At 40.4% G+C, this 20,580-nt stretch overlaps 1 protein-coding gene across 1 annotated transcript in view; it reads left to right on the forward strand.

Moving 5' to 3' along the window:
- Positions 1-20,580, forward strand: part of LOC105450656 (epithelial discoidin domain-containing receptor 1-like) — a 151,855-nt gene that overhangs the window by 85,599 nt on the left and 45,676 nt on the right. The window contains exons 4-6 of the mRNA XM_011690588.1: positions 5,202-5,433; positions 18,739-18,886; positions 19,790-20,100. Coding sequence (XP_011688890.1) covers positions 5,202-5,433; positions 18,739-18,886; positions 19,790-20,100 — 691 coding nt within the window. The remainder of the gene's footprint in view (positions 1-5,201; positions 5,434-18,738; positions 18,887-19,789; positions 20,101-20,580) is intronic.

Below are 20,580 nucleotides of genomic sequence, written 5' to 3' on the forward strand. Positions count from 1 at the left end.
TTTTCAAACGCGAAATATTTAGTTTGTTATTGTTTACGTGACGTTGTGAATGTACATCGTTAATGCTACCATAGCTTTGAAACGATAAGCAATGATTATTTCCGCACACGTACTTCCACGCACACGTACGCGAATTGCCTTTCGAACGGCTGGAAATATGATACGAACCATTTTCCTAAATAGAGGAAACTGGCAGGAAACTGCATGATACAAGATATTTACGTCGGAAAGACCGTGCAAGCGTTGAATTAGCGAATTTTTACAAGCTCGTAATAGCTCTTACTTAGAGCCATTACTTGATACACTATAATTTAGACAGGCGCAGATAAGATGGCGGTTAAGAGAGACAGACGCGCGCCGATTATAGTCGCGACCGATTACGCTTACGCGCCAAAGTGGACCTTGTCTTCGATCTTACTCCATCTCCAACATCGAGTCAAGGCATTAAAGAATGATTGGAACAGAGACGCCTCGAGCATCACGGGCGAGGAGCTCTCCGAAAATAGCTTTTGATCTGTATTTGATGTTTCACAAACGACGAATCAGCAACATAATTTCTGATATTTCCCTTCCGAGATATGAAAACGGTGCGCTCAAAAAAAGCTTTAATTCAAAAAGATAATAGGTATCATTACGAAATAAATATGTGAGACATTATTAATTAATAATTATTATTGTAAAAATAAAAATATTTACACGGAAAGGACAATTTTGCTGAATCCAGACCTGAAAATAATTTTTGTTCAATAATGAAAATAATTTTGTGCGATAGTCAAAGTGATTGCTAGAATATCAAAATGTTTTATAACAATGCTTATCAATCTTAACATTCCAACAAAATTATTTTGATGATTCAGCAAAAAATTATTTTCAGATCCGTTTTTAGCAAAATTTTTAGATCTTTCAACAAAATCGTTGTTTCCGTGTATTCTTTTAAAGCGCTATTTAAGTTAGCGTTCAAAAAGCATGCAAATTTTACAACGTCCTCAATTCGAATACAAAATTAACCAGGATATTCTTCTATTTTCGAGGAGAAAATAGACACGCGATTTCAAATACCGATCTTAGCGCCCGATTTAGTTCTGTGATATTCGCGTTATATAGATGCATCTCGCAGTCCTTGGAGATAGCCAACGACAGCGAATGCCAGTAAAGATGCGATTGGTAAATAGTCGGGACTGTCTTTTCCCGATTTCATGACGGAGAAACGCAACAATTTTTGAACAGAGATACTCTCTCCTGACTGCAGTCTATCGCGATAACATTTATTGCCCGAGAGGCACGGCTCGCACATCTTACACCTGCGAAGATATTCTAGTCCTGCTATAAGGTTTATTGTCACGCAGTGTCTGGCATAAAAATGTAAATCTACCTATATATATTTTACATTAACATAACTAACCGTACTCAGTGCTTCGCTAATATTTCGTCCGCGGAGAACTAGTTTGAGAACTTCATCGCTATTTATTTAATTCGCAAAATCGGAATTTATCTTATTATTAAAGATCTTATTATAAAAGAAGAATTTTTAAGGCGAGCTTTAACGAGCGGAAATTGAGAAGATGTGATTAAGGGATGCAAAGCAGTATACGATTGACGAATAATTCCGTTCAATGAATTCGTCCAGTTATCGAACTGATATTCCTCTCCAATCTAAATACCTATATAATGGCATGGATAATATCGGCCGACGCGGCGTTTGATATATGTATAATAATTAAAAATATTTTAATTTATAATTTAATTAACTAGTGCATAACACAACGGATTCCTTTATGCTATAGTAGCGTAGATCCGAGATCGCTGAATTAGATGGAAAAATAACTTCTCTCTCTTCTCCGCGACGATCATTCAATTCGTAACGATAACGCACGATAAAAATTCCGCCGCGTGACAGATTCAATTTTCCCGTGACCGACAACGTCATCGTCGAAACGGTAATAACGGCGACTTTTTTTCTCACTGCGAAATTAAATTCTGACCGCGGCTGACGGGACGCGGTGCTTTTGTCGTACGAAATCGCACGCGAATCTTTTTCCATCGATCGTCATGCTCCGCCACTCGCCGACGCGGCGACGCGGCGTGGCGGTGAGATGTCCGTCAATCTTCCCGATCGATGGTTTGCATAATGCGAGCGCGTTAACGCGCGCAGATAGCGAGCAGTCCCGCTGTCACGTGCCCGTTAATACCCGGCGAATGCAGAATCGGCGGGGCGGTTGACGCGATGGAAAATTTAAGTTCGCCACGCTGTCCTCCTCTCGGCCTCGCTCGATTTAATGCCATCCGTCCGTGTCAGTCGTGCGGAGCGGACGACATGGAGTTTTCGGTGATTCGGCGTCGTGTTCCACCGCCGAGAAAACGATTATACCGGATCGTCTTTTTGGAGTACGCGCGCAGGGACCACACACCTCGATCCTTCCTCCGCCCCGCGACACTCACGGAAAGTCATTATAAATAGAACCCGCGAGCCGGTTTTGAATACCATCGCGAATTTTTGACGGTATAAAAGAGACAACGAGTGGAGCGCACGGGATATTGTCTTCGCAGAAATAAACTCGCGTTTGCATGCATTTACATTTAATTTAGATAGCGAAATTTTGTAATTTAAATGAGATTTCTATATGTATATATAAAAAAATAATCTTTCAAAAGGTTAAAGTATCTATTTTGAAATTCTTGGAATATATTTTTTTTCATGATTTACATTCGTTTAATGCATCTCGAGATTTTGCAATAGAATTATTTAAATATATATAAATATATAAAATAGCAGTTTGTAACAGTGTGTGTTTGTAATTTAAATACTTCTACATACTGTAGACTCATTGCTTATTTTCTCAATACGTATTTTTATCGAACAAGAGAAACTACATTACATTCAACATTGATTGAACATATTTGTTTTAATTCATTGTCCATTTCTGTCGATTTTACGTTGTTCGATTTCACTTCGATCGGATTCTTATCGTTAATATGTCTCAAATGCGGAAATTAAAACTCAGCAGCAACGTTTTAAATAAATAGCATTGATCAACATTTGTTACAAATTTATAAAAAAATTTCCGCCTAAATAAAAAATATTCGTTTACATATTGAATATCCATATTATAAATCTCACAATATATATGTTATATCTTTTCCCGAAATAATTGATATATTGTGAGTATGATTGAACGACTCAGTCCATTCTACCATAAAAAATTTTATGAAATTTCATTTGATTGATTTGTTTGCAAACAAGGGATCATCTTTTAAGGTTTATCATGATGAAAAAATTTACAGATTGAGATACACTGACATCGGTGTAGTGATCTGATTACGTTTTTCTCATAACGATACAGAAAATTATAATACATCGTATGATACGGAATCGTGGAAACCGCGCCTTGTCATTGCTCCACCTTCGGCTAATCATCCCGAACGAGCCGGTTGTTAACGATAAAGAGGCGCCTCCACCACGCAGGTTGTAAATCTCGCGAAAGCAGCCATTATAGCAGCCCGCGATCAGCCGCACTGCCGTTGAGAACGCAGCCGTGTTATCGTACTCGGTTAATGACGAACGCGGAGGCATGATTATTAGCACCTCGTGGATCAGTCGCGGACGTAATTTCTCGATGACACGTACTCGTCGTAAATAGCACTATTTATGTTCCTCATTATCGAGAAAGATTATTATAATCAGTCCCGCGCCGTAATAATGGCAGTTTATTGTGCCATTTCGTTGTAAGCGGTATCTTATTTTATCCGCGCAGTACGCGTCTCGCATAACCGACTGGCATCCCCCATCGTTGGCGCAATTGTCGCGAGATATTGCACCCTTCCTCCGAGCTCTTTTTCGCTAACGCTGAGATATTGGTATTCCGAGAGCGTTCCTAGCTCGCGCTCGGAACGCGCTGCGAAAACGTTTCACGCGGCGATTCCTAATCTGCAATTTGAGAAGAATACTACACCCGCCCGTATATAACTGTACGTATCCTCGGCGTAACGCCGAAAAGGAGCACCACTCTTAGTCGAGCATTTAAACGGTCCACGCAATTAGGGAAGGCGCTTCGCGCTTCATGTTTTATTCATGTCGGCCCCGGCGCGGAACTCTCTCCTCTCCTTGCCTTGCTTTCGACCCCTCGAAGATTAAAACCGAAGCACGAGGCGGGCACAGCTTGAACGTATAAATGGCCGCGTATATTCCCGTCCGACCCGTATTACCTGCGCGGGATGATACGTGGTCACTCCGAATATACATATATCTCCGATTTCCCCGCCTATGTAAATTCGTCGGTTATCGAGCCGGACTTTGGAAATCTCGATAAGCTTCCGGATTTTCGATGATCTCGGCGAGTCGAAAAGCCCATTTCTGTTTACACCTGGCGATTATTCATCATTTCTCTCCGGTACCTCCTTGTCCCAACATTTACATCCTTACCCCTGACAAATAACATCTATTTTAACTTGAGCCACGTAATAACTAATGATATAATATAGTAGATAATATTTTCGTTATATTCGGATAAAAGGTAGATACTCTACAAACATCTCGAATTGTTACGAATGCGCGTTTTTCTTCAAAACAAGGAATTCGAGATATACACATATTTTTTTTTTTTTTATTATACTAATTCTAGATCTCTTCCAAGCTTCATTAAAATGCAATTCGGATTCACATTGCGCGCGCGCAGCTTGCATGGCGTCAGCGAAATAATATTCGAGAGAGAGCACGAAATCCCCCCGATTTCTCGCGCACGTAAACGCGATAATATCGGAATTCGGAGTGAGGACTTCGATGGTCGACCGCGCGTCGGTTGATCTTCTGATAGCGCGAGATCGATGAACGGTGCTTGGCGAGGAACTAACTCGATACTTTCACATTTAATTAGATCGTTACTTTTATGAGCGGACGGGGCTGAGACGAAGGCATACGCGACTGCTCGAAATTCGATTTCTGAGAATAAAATTCCTCGGTATAGTTGTATACGGGTTTTCATGTCAATTATTTAATAGTTTTATCAAATTCTTCGTGAAATTTTTATGATTTTGTTTTCGAATTTTTAACGAAGATACATTTGCATAAAATAGCAAAAAATATTTCCGTGTGAAACATGAAATAAAAATTTATATGTATGTTTAAACGTATCTAATATTTCTTTTAAAGGTAAACAGTAACCAGCGCAAAAGTTAATTCGATACTCGACTGTCGATGCTTATAGATTGAAATCGGAGAACCTCGGTGGCGCCTGGTGCCCTAAGAACCAAATCACCCAGGAAGCTCGGGAGTGGCTGGAGATCGACCTTCATACTATCCACTTGATCACGGCCACCGCTACCCAGGGCCGTTTCGGAAACGGCGTGGGTGTTGAATTCGCAGAGGCGTATCTGCTGGAGTACTGGAGGCCGCGACTGGGCAAATGGGTTCGGTATAGAGACATCAAAGGGAAGGAGGTGAGCGCCTTAACTTAATTAAAGATTCTCTATCGTGGCGCTAGATTACGGACACTGGTATAGAAGCGCTGCCGCGAAGTTGTTCGACATTTTCCGACCAAGTTCCTAAATCGGACTGATTGGATTCTCCATTACCTACCTATTACCCTAATGGTTCAATCTGTATCAAAAATAAACTATTGTAAACTTAAATAATAAGACTATGCAAAAGAAGAAAAGTAAAAAGATTATCAACAATTATTTTGTCATATAAAGTGTGTTTTGTGTGCACATATTGCAATTTTTCAATTTTATTTCTCAAACTAAATCAAAGTAACGAGTTGGTCGTATATGTCTTTTGCATAGACTCCGCAATTCGTAAACACTTTGCAATATATATAGAGCAGATAATTATGGAAAAATGGAGACTCCCCTCATTCAATTTAAAGATCATTTTTTTCTTTTTTTACTTCTCTTATTTTTATGATCGAATATCAAAGCAGCGTAACATGGTACGAAAAACTAGACGGGTCTTTAGAACTGACAGACCGTCGGATCGACGCACGCGCGCGACCACTTCGGCAAAAACATTCACCGCTATCGTGATTTATGACGTGAGTCGGCCGACGCCGCGCCGATTCGCGCATCTATATACCGGCGCCAGTTGATGCCTGCAGCTGCTGCGGTTGCAGCGGAAAACGATCGAAATAGGCTCGATCTCATTGACCCAAAATAATCGTGCCATCGTTCCTCTGACTGAGCTGTTAAGATCGTTATTCCGGAGTTAGACAGAATGCAGTCCGTTCTATTTGAAGTGCAGTTAAAGCAGCGCCGTATATATGCCGGCGCGGGCCGGATTCGACGAGCGCCGCGCGAGTTCAAAGTGTTCGACGATCAAGAATCGATTGCGAGGCACGGGATTATCCTTGCTCGAAACGTAAGCCGCTTATCGCGAATCCGTAAGCTAATTTCGTGCCGTCGGTGCGCCACTTTGTCGGGCCCGTCCTACCAGCAAGCATGCCTCGAGTCTTCCGCTCGTCTGCTCGCGGGCGAATCTGCTGCGAGTCTCTCGACTAACGGGCGAAGCCCACGTTGAAGTATTAGCGGGAGCAGCTGCGGTGAGCGGAACGAGTTCGTGATGGACGCCGTAAAGTTAGGATACCGGCATTACCGTGTACTATGCATTAGCGGCAGTATATTCCGTTCATATCCGTAGCGACGAACCGCGATCGATGCGCCGCTACCATGTTTAGGGCATTTTCCAGATTGGACCTCTCGCATAAATATAAGGATCACTTTCAAAGTTTAACTACAGTTTCGCGACCTAACAATCACTTTGATACAACAGATAAAACGATTTGTTTCATCGACGTATTTCTTTCCGGAATTGCGCCGGAACTTTTTCTTGTCGAGTAGATAAACGTTTTTGAACTTCGGAAACTTTCGTTTTTGAAATCTTCGGAAAAATCCAAAGTATGGGTAGCATTTTGAAGCCGGCACCCTATATATATATATATATATATATATATATATATATTCGTCCGCAAACGATCAGCCAAGATCATTCGGAGTAGACTCTGTCCACATGATGGCGACTGCAAACATCAAATGTGCTCGATACCGTTTACCTTTGAGGGAGCCGCAGTACGAGTATCGCCGACGGCGACGGGACACGTTCCCGGTGAATTCGACGTCGTCTACCGTCGTCAATGTTTATGGACCACGTCGCCGTCGCTATTACGACACTTTAAGCCTCGTCGGCGCGTCCCCTACGGGCACGATTCTGTAGCGCGATGCGATCGCGTACCCCGTTCATTAATGCGGCGACGATCCCCAGTCTCGCTTTACGACGCTAAGAAGAGGCGATACACGTCCTGAAAGGCGAGACGAAAAAGCTCGCCTAACCGCTAGGCAAATTGGCCACCCGATCGGCCGTCCGTATACGTTCCTCGCTCGTCCGGTTACGATCTTATTAATATTGATGGACCATTCGCGCCGGCGCTAATGCGCTGAGGGACCGCGCGACTTTGCCGTTTCCCTCCTCCAGCGAGAAGACACCTCGCGCGTCGCACGATTACCTTCATGATTATTCAATACTTAATGATTAACCCGCTCGGTTTTCTGCCTCGGAGGCTGCGACTCTCTTGGAACTACAGTGTACACATTCGGTGAACAATCGAAAGTTCATGATTATTCAATTTAGCATTTAGATTACACAACAAATTTGAAATGTAGTAGTTTGCATAATGGAACGTCAAAATCAGATTGAGATCTATATATATAGAAAATTTGAGTTTAAATCCAATATGTAATGCATTTAATTACACCGAACTCTAAGCTGCTCCAAAATAAATCTAAAATTCACTAAAATCCAATAAGTGTGGTGTCAAAAGAGATTAATATATATATTTTCGTCTCATTTCATTCCTTTTACTCCAATTAACGAAAGTGCTTTTGATATATCTTTCAGTAATCTTTCTGCCAAACAATTTAATGCGCACTCCATCTTAATTCGATTATTTCGAAAATATGTCAAGGAGAGAAAAACGATCGTGAAACGTTATTAACTTAAACGTATGATTAATGGCGATGTAATTGGACAGGTGCTAACGTGACGTGAATCTAAAATTCCGCGCCGAGACATAGTTCCTCGAGTATGTGACATATCCTCGGCTCATCACTATTCATGGCCTTATTATCAACTCGGCGTACTTAGCTCTTTTGCGACGCGCGGCAGACGCGAGGAGTTGCTCGTGCGTAAAATTTCCGCGGCGCAATTACCAGTCGGCGGAAAAACGGCAGTGATGCTGATGGGAGCATTTCAGTATCCCTATCGATTTGCGCCCCCCCCCCCCCGAGAGCAGTTATCCGTTATCGATCGAACGTGTCTCTACATCTGGCATCCGATTACTATCTTGTTAATATTGATAGCCAGCCTGCACCGGCGCTAATGCGCCAGAGGATTGCATCTTCGTCGCACATGCCGAAGACGCTGTCTATCGTCATCGGCGCTCAACCGTGTAATTTCATGCAAACGCTGTGTAGCCCCTTCGATCCCATGATTATTCACCGCTTTATCACTAAACATGATCCGGTTACTAACCTTCATTCATTTTTCCTTATTATGGACGAAATCCATTAGCGGTTGAGATCTAATTTGGAACTTACCGCTGTATCTGAAAGAAAAAAAACAGGAGAATGTTAACCCGTTAAAAAATTGCTATCGAACAGATCTAAATATATATCTTTATATACACATTAACAAGTTTTCTTGGAAGTCAATTATTGCAATATGTATACACATATGGAAAGAACGATTTTGTTGAAAGATCTAAAAATTTTGCTGAAAACAGATCTGAAAATAATTTTTTGTTGAATCATCAAAATAATTTGTTGGAATGTTAAAACTGATAAGTATTGCTATAAAACGTTTTAATATTCTAGCAATCATTTTGACTTGCGCACAAAATTATTTTGATTATTGAACAAAAATTATCTTCAGATCTGGATTCAGCAAAATTGTTCTTTCCGTGTACAGTTAAAGTTCACGTTGACGCAACTTTGACATTTCAAACTATATTATTTGCTTTAAACTTAGTTGCGCATAACAAAGCAAACGAATACTTATTACAAATTTTCCTAAATCAAGGAAATATCTTTTCTCTGAGGATAAACACGAGATAGTTGTATAGAGAAATCCGATTAATTATTGTAGGAAATGAGATTAACTCGGTAGACGCTCGTAGAAGGAAGCGAAATTTTTGCTTCCGCAGCAAATATACCCGAGACAGCAAATATTCCCTTTCCCGCGTCACGCGCTGCGGGAAGTTTTTCCAGGGTTTTGCGGAGATATCCGGACGAGAGAGAGAGAGAGAGAGAGAGAGAGAGAGAGAGAGAGAGAAAGATAGATAGAAAAAGCGTTCTACGAAGAAGCGTTCTCGTGCGCTGCGTCGGGGCGATAAGAAACCACGAGGTCTTTAACAATTTCGAGGACAAGAGAGGAACGTTAACGTATTCTGACGTGTGCATTTGTGCGCGTGCAAGATGCATACGTCGTCGCATAACGCACACGCGCCCAGCGTAAAATGACGCGAATAGTACCACGTAATGCTAATAATAATTGTCACGCAGAAAGAGAGGCGGCGAAGGGGGGCGAAAGACGCGGAGGCACTCCAGCTTCAAAAGGCCGCCAGAGGTAATTAAAGCTTGAGGCGCGACCTTCCTCTCGCTCTTTCTCTCTATCTTTCTCTCGCCTCCGCTTTTCACCCTCGCTCGCGCCCTCACGAAGAAAGAGAAAACACCTTCCAGTTCCTTCCCACCGGGCTTCAACGCTCGTCTCAATAATAAATACCCCACGTCAAAAACCGACCCCACTTCTCATTAGTCTACGCGCCACGGCGTGCTTCCATCGTTCCGTGCTCCATCGACGGCCGGGAGATTAAATAGATTTTCTTGGAATCTCTCCGGCGCAGTTAAATTCGCCCAAACGCAGCTTGCGCAGTCCGTAACCCGCAGGAAATGGTACGTCCTGCGTAGAGAAGTTTTCGCGAAATGCGATATTTTTTTTCTCATTCCGTAATTCCGGTTTCAAATACAACGTTCTTGTTGTGTATCATCAAAATATCGCAATTAATATAATTCAACACTATATTCGCGAACAAAAATTTGGAAGAAAATAATTATAAATAAATGCATGATGAAGATTTTATAGCACGTTCGAGTGAAAAAAGCTTCCGATCCAGCAAATCGAGAAACAAAGATAAGACACGCACCATAAAAATATTATTTATTGAAAGTATACACAGTTTTTTTTTTATGAATTATCTTCCTTTTATTTTACACGAGAATTTTTTTCGGACAACGCCTTCCGGACAACGCTTTATCTTAATTTCCCGACAACATCCGTAATTAATTTTCCAAACTTACATTATCCCGAGCATACTGCCGCTAAACTTTCTCTTAAAAGCATTAATTACTCTTTTAGTGCTAACTTTTCATGTTTAGCGCACATTTTTGTGTTTCACGTGCGACATCGACATATCTTTAATCGACGTATCCCCTCGTTGAACTGCGAAAATCATTAGCAAACATTATCCAAAAACAATTTGTGAATTTTGATTGGAAATAGTTGCAGTGTATCTTTCACATTTTTGAAAATGCTCAGTTTCAAACATCAACCGTTTGAACAAAGATAACGATAATATTTATACTGTTTATGTATTATATTTTTATTGCTAAGACAGTATGAATAGAATAGAAAATAATTCCCGATCGCGCAATAAAATACAGACGTAATTTTCTAAAAGACAACGTCGGAGGAAGAATAAAAGCGGAAGATCCTGTCCATTGCACAAAGAGGACAACGTATGGATATCTTCTGCTCCCTGCAGACCACACGTTGCGTCGTCGGACATACGCCGGAAGAACATCCACAAATTGACCGAGCTTATATTGTTAAAAATGTTCACGTTCGCAACTATTGTATCTTGTTTTCGTGTCCCCGGTCAAAAATAAAAGGCAAGCTTAGACTGCTTGTCGATTATCGAACGACCTGCGAATTGTTTGAAAAACTGCTCGAAAATAATCGACAAGCAGCTCAATCACGTTGGTAAACATTTTAATAACGTGTTTACCAAGTGATTTTTACCAATGATGTTTACAGGTGCGTGTGCGCGCCACATTTAAAATACAAATAGACGCGCGAATAAGAGTGCTCGGAGCGAGTTGAAACTGTCCTACTTATTTTTTTCCGCCGTCTCCATAGTTTTTAATGAGCGTTTCGCGCCTCCGTTCTCTTTCGAATTTTTTTTTTTATCTTTTAACTCGTTATCTTGTTTAGTGCATCGTAAGCAGTTAAGAAGAGACGTACTACTTTTTTAATAGGCGTCAAAAGTTAAAAAGAACATTCGAGATGTCGGAATAATGTGACGAATCATTTTGGCGTGGACGTAAAAAAAAAATATGTGTTCGCGAAACCAACTGAAAATGTCGGCGTATATTATGTCTGTATTATCTCTGGCGATTGTAATGAAAATATAAAAATAGGATATCACGGGGACAACGTAATATGAATGACAAGTATCGGATTTGTAATTTCTCTCTTTCGTGTAAAAATGATAAAAATCTTCGAAACAACGCTCGTAAAAAGTATGCTTAATCAGAATAGCCCCATTTAACATTCAAAGAAGCGACATATCGGTATATGCCATCAGTTTTGAAACGACTCTTAATCACGGTCCCCGGTAGAGTACAACGACCCGCGGCAACTGACATGTCACCCCCTTTTTCCACCAGATTTTAACGCGGAGTGTTCTATGCGTTACATTTTAAAACGACACTTAATCACGGAAGTTCATGCAGTAACGCGACTATCAGTGACACGAATAACGCTTTTCTAGTTGGCTATCGATGAAGTGGATAATATCGATTCCCGCAACATTGTACAAAGAATTTCATTCAATTTGATGTAATACTCAAATGCCAAAATTCTCCATTAATATTTATTAATCATAAATAATAAAATTGTTTTAATATGTAAAAGCTCAAAGACTTTTAAGAGTTTAAAAATCGATCTGAATAATAATTCTGTTAAGATGAAATAAATTGGAAAGTGAAGATAAAATAAATAAACATATATATGTATTAAACCAAAACCTTAATTTGTGGAAATAGAAAAATTTTCTAGCCCACTGTGCTTCAGTAATTAAAGTTTGTGCCAAAAAATTTTTGACGACAGTCCATTATCTAATCGCGATTCTGGATCCGTCATCTTGAATTTTTAAAAAGGCCATACGACATAAAAAAATAGACACTTCAACGAAAATTTTAAGATTTTTTTGAAGTATTTTATCTCAAAAATTGAAATGGGCAGGGAGGGTGGTCTTTTTGATAGAGAATACCCCATATATACATATATATTTATTTTATCTTCACTTTTATATATAAAGTTATTATTTCGAAATTGTTCGTGCTCTTTAATTATAAATGATTGAGCTCGGGAAATGATTGTAGGTATCATATAATCATAGAGTGATAATGTGTAAAAATCAGTAATGTACGGTCGTTATTATACTAAAAAGGTTTTGCTCGACTTTATTAATTAACTTTATATTGATTAACTATCTATTACGTTAGAATAAATTAGAAGATTTTTTTAATATTTAACGTGAAAGTTAATATAAAGTAAATTAATACAAAGTCGAGCAAAGAGCTTCTTTTTAGTAACAACCGTACATTACTGACTTTTACACATTATCACTCTATGATTATACGATACATTCATTTCCCGAGCTCAATCATCTATAATTAAAGAGCACGAACGTAGACTTCAATAATGACTTTCGCCAAAGTGATGATCATGCGGGGATACTCGTAAACGGTAGGTATATAAGTGGTAGGTCTTAGCCCCTTGATCCATCATTATCCTGTCCGGTGACGAACCGACTTCGCCGGGCTTTCCGCCCCGCTTGAGGTCGAGCGGGGGAATTTCCGTGCGGAAATCCGATAATTGTCGGGGGATAAGTGCGCGAGTGGGGTGCGTGAGGAGACGGATGCGTGCGTGCAAAGCGGACGGGCACGCAACCGACGCTTGCGTTTGTTCCCGCCGCCCGATCCCGGTAAATCACGCACTGTTTCCAGGTAGCCACGACGATAGCGGCACTCGGCGGGCGTGAAGGGCGGGAGGAAAAAATAAAGGAAACAACGGAGCGATATTGCCGGCCACTGTGATGATGCGCCGCGGGTTGTAATAGCGCACGCACAGGAAGCCGGGGACATTAGCAAAACGCGCTCTGTCCGCCGGATAATTCACGCGCGTCACGACACACGCGCGCCCGGCACCTCGTGGCGTATACTATATAATTGCAATTGTAAGTGTAACCGCGAGGTGTGTGTTGATGCGAGAGCGATAGCTCTGTCGTCGAAACGAGATACGCTTATATATACGAGCTGGATCAGCGGCGACTGCGATATGTCCTGCGAACGCGATATAACTCGCATCGCGATAACGCCGCATATTAACGTTCCGCTTTTATTGTACATCAGGGCCGGCAGATTTAATATAGTTGATAAAGGTAGGCGCGGATTTTCGAGAGGAGAATATGGTAGCACCGCGCCAGAGAAGATCCCAGTGACAGTCAATGGTAAAGTGGCAGTCTTTCACTGGAACATCCTCTTTATTTTTATTACCTTCTTGACGAAAGATAAAGTTTCGATATAAGATATCTTTTATAACAATATCATGATTAAATTATAGATAACGTTTTAAGAGAGACTTATTCGCAGTTCTCCGTGAGATTCACATGTTATAAATCTTCTTTATTATTTCCTATAAAAGTAAAAATTTAAGATGCAAAAGTTAAGAGATTTATGACGGAGCATGTAAAGAAAACTCAAGAGAATGTCTTTCCTTCATCCAAACGACAAATTTTTCTCTCTATTTGAGAGAACCAAATCGAGTCATACATCGTCCAAGCATTACACGTTTTTTAAATAAAAAAAACGAATATTTTTTTGCGAATAAAAATTGGATGGAAGCGGAATAGTAGAACCATAATCGGTAATAGGTAGGATGTCCTAAAAATATCGGCCCATCGGCGAACGAAATTCCGATAGCGTCATTCAAGAGAAGTGCACGAAAATATTCGCGGAGGCAGCCACCGCCACGACATGCATGCGCCGACGCAATAAATTCGTTTTATACGGCGCTTCGACAGGCAAAAAACGAACACGGGCATAAGTTATGAACACTTCAAAATCGCACACGAGGAGGAAGAGCACGGTTCGCTTGGCTCGCCAAATTTTTTTTTCGTCAACCTATTTCAGTCCCTAAATCCAAAACTATAATCAAACTGTCACAGAGCAAACATTCGTGAAATAGATTGTAAAAAGTTGCGTAGAGTAGTTTAAAAAATAATTGGAATATTATATAAGAAAACTTAAAATAATATCATCTAAATGATCTAATCGATCTAACGTACGTATATGAGACAGAAGGGAGATGTTATTTATGTCTACAAGTATATTGAAAATTTGAAAGATTTAGGATAAATGAAGAATATTTTCGTTAGAAATTAGCATGTATAACGGAATTCCTTGCTCCCCGTTGAGTTATTTTTTGAACATTTGAAATATTTTTGCTATTTTTAAACAGCTCTAAAAATTGTATTTGCGGATGCGCGGCAAAATTGGAACTGCCAACTTTTATGTCACGATCGCGGTAAAGTCTCGCGAAAGCGACTCACTTCCCAAATGGCGTCTGAATTTAGAAAGTTTATAACCACATCTAGCATCCTTGAAATGCACTTCGATCGTGACGTCATCGGAGATGCATATTTACGAGATACACTTCCGCCGTAAACTGCGCGTGCAGCTATTACGATTTGAAGAAGCCGTCACGATAAAGTTCCATCGGGCTGCTGCATCTTCTTGACTCTTTTACATTGTGCACGCCCCCTCCCCCCTCCTTTCCATCGTGCACTTGTTTCTGTCTCGAGAAAGTGCCAGCTGCATAATTTTGCAACGCCGGTGCAACACGATAGACGTATAAGAGCCGACAGATGTCCCATCTCGTGCTCGGTCATGTCATCCGGTTGTCATTCGTTTGCAAAATGGCTCGCTGTTTTCATTTTCTGTTCCGTCGACGTTCCTTAATTCTGACATAGAAAAGTGTCTTACGTTCTGTCTAACTGTGCACGTTCCCTCATACATACTAATGAGATTTCGATATATTTTATCAACGATCACAGTTTATCCCGATTATCAAAAAATTCTGCTTGAGAGTAATTCATAATAGAAAAAGTATTTGAGATTTGATTGTGTGTATTCATTTATACTCATATCTACATAATTATTTTTTTTATTTTTGGGACTATTTTTATTTCACGATTTTTTACTATGGTTCACACAAAATTTACGAATTATTGTCTACAATTCTTTACATGACAAAAACGACGATAACATTTTCGCACGAGCACGAGAATATCTCGAATATTCCCTAAGCTATTAGGTCGATAGTACCTATAATCATTGTTTACAATTTGACCTTCATGAGCACGTAGTATAAGGTGCATGCAGGCACGAAGGATAAATTAAAATAAGAGAAATAGGAAATAACATTGAAAAAAACTAACGTAAATATTATCCGCGGATATTATCTTACAAAGGCAAGTTATTTTATCTAAATTTTCAAAAGTTTTTTTCTTCGTAATTGGGATAATATACAAAGTAATAATTGATTATATCGCGCACGAACGACTCTTTAAATAATACACATAAATATCATAGCGCACAATGTCTCATGTACACATATCGTGAATCATTGTGCATTTGTGTAATGACGCCAGGATGAAGCGCATTTAATTCGACGATTTACATATGATGATTAGATGATTAATAGCTCGTGAAAATGGTAATTACGCTCATGAATCAACAATCTAATGCAAATTAATAGTACGGTATAAAACGAGAATGACAGATATTATACATATATGTATTAATATTACACATATTATAATCAAGTTTGCTACAGTCGAGTTAATTTCATGATTGGTAATATTGCCAAACATATGAGATATTTTGACAATATCCGAACTATTTTATCATATTTCTTATTATTAATCAGTTTAACTTCTCATGTACCTACGAGCAACAAAAATATTAATAGCAACTAATATAAATATATATATAAATATAAATAATATAATTTTAATTTAATTTTTTACATTTTGAATTGTCGATCCGTACATTCACATCGTTATTAGACTTGATATTATCAAGTCTGTTGTAAAAATAGGCACTTCTTCAAATATTATTCCACCTTGTGAACATACAAAGACAGTTAACTATCAAGGGTGCAAGATCTTGATGCTACCCTGCTGCGAAAACCAGCAGCAACATAACGCGCAGCTGAAATAGGTCCCTGGTTGCCATAAAATGAGAAAGAATCGACCCCCGGACACGAAGAGTTTTTCACCTAGGGTGCAGTAAGCTATCCGTTGGTAAGGAGGTAAGGGCGCGCCTTAGGGAGTACTTTCGAAGTGTCTGTTTCTAGAAGGAGGGAAAGGTAGCGCGGATCTGTGGAGGGTAGAAGCAAGGATTGCCAGTGGAAAACCCAAGAACCCGCTTTTACGTCTCGGTAATTGAACTCCGCTATATGTGTACCGAAAGCAGGTTGGGCTGGTTAAAGCAGCGACTCAAGGCGGGTGCGAATAGTGTTTTCCAAAAATTGTGGAGCCACAGAAGCGTCATTTGAAGGTAGCAATCGCGTGCTGAGAAGGGCTGGGAAACAGGAAATAAAGTCCAAGTTCGATATGCGAACGGGGTGAAAATAGGTCAGCTGTTTATCCTGCGAATATATATATATAGCGGTACTGAGCCCATAAGAATGTCCCAAAGGACCACGTTTAGGGTTATCTTGACATAGGGTCCCGCACGGTAGGCACGTCGACAGTAGTAGTATAGTAGTAAAGGTCGGCGCTTGGGTGCACCGCGAAAAGTGGTAGAAGGTGGCTAAAGGCATGGAACGTATGTTCGACCACGATACGTGCGCAGAATGCGTTGTGCCTGCCACAAAACGTTCTGTCGTACGATTGTGTTGCAATCTCATCGTCACGTGATAAAACCGTACATTCACACGTTTATAGGTTTAGCTACGAACACTAATAGAATATACCATGCTTGAGAGAAAGCATTGAGAGAAAACGCACCCTGTATGTGTATACATGTTTCTATATGTATCACATGTCGTATTGTTTTTTCTAGCTAAAAAACTATTCAATAAATTCGCGAATCGTGTTTTTTTATACGAAAAAAAATTTATTAAATTACCGTTATCGTAATATTTCAATTTTTACCGTAAAACATCTCATTCGTTGAACTCCTAATTAAAATTCTGTTGAAGTACTCCCCGATTTAAAATCGACTTCTTGCTATCTATTTGCACTTGGGCCGTTAATTTTCAATTGTCCAATGACCGCGTCGTGAGATCCGCGCCGAAGGAATGGACTCGCCTTCGAGACCATCTAGAAGAGTTTATAATAATAGGAGAGAAAACGCATATCTTCCGATACACCCTGTATATGTACCATCTAACTCGGCATATACGTGTATACGTGTGTGCGGCACATGTACCCTATACGTATATATAAACGTACCTGGCTATCTACTCACCATGGGCAACGCCACTTCGCGTGATCCCGTGGGACCGTGCCACTCGCCCGCGCACGCCCCGCACCCTCTGTACACCGTACACACCACCCTACACACCGCCGTCGGATAAACCGCTTATTTTATTCATAAACCCACAACGTGGAATCAATATTGCACCGTCGCCCCAGCACGCTCTCGAGGAGAGAGAGACGTCGTCAACGACGGCAACACGTTCGCTGCCTCGACGGGGATCAGGGAATGCGGACGGCGAACGTTTAACTCAACCCTCTCTCGCCCTCCGGTTACTGCCTGCACCCGCCGCGTGAACCCTTCGTCCCTTCTCGATTTGCCCGTCCGTGTTAGCTTCTCTGTCCCCATATCTCTCTCTCTCTCTCTCTCTCTCTCTCTCTCTGTCCCGCCGTGCGTCTCTGTCGGACCTAATGCGGTGGAATGTAGGATGAAATTAGTCCTTAGCCCCCGTCTGATCCCGTGGAACGCAATGTCCATTCTATGACAGGACACATCCAAGTCCGGGGAAGGAGAGGAGAGAGAGCGGCATTTCGCGCTGCTGAAGCACAGGCATTGTCCAGACGATATAAATGTCATCGGCTACCACCAGACAATCGCGACGTTCCAAACGGGATATAAAGTAACGCGTCCGATGCTTTTACCGACCTGCCGGACTATCTGATTGATGTACGCGAGGACGTGGATTTGCGAAGGATGTCATAAATTCATTAATGTTGCGAAATTTACGACGGCAAGATTCGGCCGTGTCGAGACAGCTTATCAATAACGTGTATAGACTTCTCTCCTTTTACGTATGCATAAGATGCCACGCTAAAGTTACAGCTATCAGCTCGAGAATGTACGGTATATTAAAAATTCTTATCTCGCAAAACTGTTGGGTACACATAAAAGTCCGCCGTTTCGCATCCTGCATGGAGCCACTCGTACATCGGCATCGTACCCGATATGGCGCGGGTACAAAAAGCGCGGTAGAACGGGGAATGGCGCACGTGCTCAAATATCCGACTGTCTGAAGTTAATGTAACGCCGTTACAGAAAGAGAGCTAATGAGAACCCGCGCCGGCCGGTCGTCTGCTAAAGCTCAAACGCCGTGCCGGACCGAAAACTGAAATTGTCCTGCACTTGAACTGACGCTTTCTGTGCTTTCAGGTAATACAGGGTAACACGAACACGTATTTGGAGTCCAAGCACGAGCTGGAGCCGCCTCTGTGGGCGAGCAAGATCCGTTTTCTACCCTACAGCTATCACAGGCGGACGGTTTGCATGCGGGTCGAGCTCTACGGGTGTTACTGGAGCGGTAAGCTGTTTGCACTCGCCAATTTTCGTGAAACTTGCCGCGAACCGGTACACCCGCCGGACTGTCCATTAACCCTGATACCGGCGTGCCCAGAGCAAATTTGCTTTTCAAAATCTTGCTCGTATAATTCCGTTTTCGCCCGAAAATCGAATTAGCTACGGGCGTCGAATGGGTGCTTTCAATGCCGGAAATGCAGTGAATCATTAGTATGCGTGTTAAACTATAAGGTCATTTGACAAATGCTCAAACGCGCTTGTGCAAGTAATGTTTCATAAGTAGTCTTTCATAAGCTTAAATGGAGAAAATGAAAAGTATTAATTTTTCTTTTTTTTGCGTATTCTCAATGTTTGATGCAATGCGTAGAAAATATATGATCTAGATTAACATTAGATTAATAGAATATTACTGTCACATTCAATAAATAATTAATTTCGTAAGCAAATCATCAACTCGCTGCCACATACGTTTTTTAAAAAATTAGTAATTTTAATTTATATTTGTTAATGCTAAGCATTAAAAATTTCATCAAAAATCGTATACTATATATAAAGTTTATATATTTATTTGTATTAATATGCAATAGTTGTATCAATATAAATTATATATATTATATATATATATAATATAAATTATTTTAAAATATAAATATTATAAATATAAATGTTATAAATTATTTTAAATTATTAATTATATATATTATATATATATATATATATAATATATATAATAATTTATATTGATACAATTATTGCATATTAATACAAATAAATATAAACTTTATATATAGTGAAATTATTAATATATATCATATAGAAATAAAAACAGTCATATGACTTTTCGAATATATCGAAGTATCACCGAATAGCAGAATCAACAATCGTATCTTGACTCTTCCTTCCACAGACGGTGTGGTGTCCTACTCGATGCCCCAGGGCGATAAACGGAGCAATGGATGGGAATTCTTCGACGCGACCTACGACGGACATTGGGACGGCGAACTGCGCCGTGGCCTGGGTCAGCTGACGGACGGTAGAACGGGGCCTGATAATTTTAAAATGTACTACATGCCTGATAACGATCGCGCCGTGGGCTGGGTGGGCTGGAGGAACGATAGCCGCGGTCAACCGGTCGAGATCAAGTTCGAGTTCGACAAAGTCAGGGAATTCTCCGCCGTCCATATCTATTGCAATAACGAATTCACCCGAGGCGTCCAGGTTCGTAACTATAAACGATATATTTGTACATTTTAGTCCTTAAAAACGAAAAAATAATAATATCATTACTTTTAAGGATGCAATTGTAATGACGTTACAGAAATAGATATAAAACAATATCACATAAGTTTGGCAACTATATGAGAGTAATCTTGAATAAAGTTGCAACTTATTATATTTGTATACTTTAATACAGAGCAAGTGTATAATCGTTTAACAATACCTCATTGTTACCGTTATATAATAGTAGACGTTTACAACGCAAATCCCCTCTCTACTAAAAGATTGATACGCGCAGTATAGGCCGTATTAAGAGCTAAGTTACATCAGGCAGAAAAGCGTCGAGTGGCTCTCTCTCTCTCTCTCTCTCTCGTTCTTCCAGACGAAATACACTTCACTTTAAACACATCTAATCTCTCGAGCCGCCCGTTGCGACTCCGCGCGGGTAATACCCCCGGAAGAACCTAAAGAATCCATGTG

Source organism: Wasmannia auropunctata, unplaced genomic scaffold (genome assembly GCF_000956235.1).
Source record: "Wasmannia auropunctata unplaced genomic scaffold, wasmannia.A_1.0 LD336058.1, whole genome shotgun sequence".
NCBI classification, from domain to species: Eukaryota; Metazoa; Arthropoda; class Insecta; order Hymenoptera; family Formicidae; genus Wasmannia; species Wasmannia auropunctata.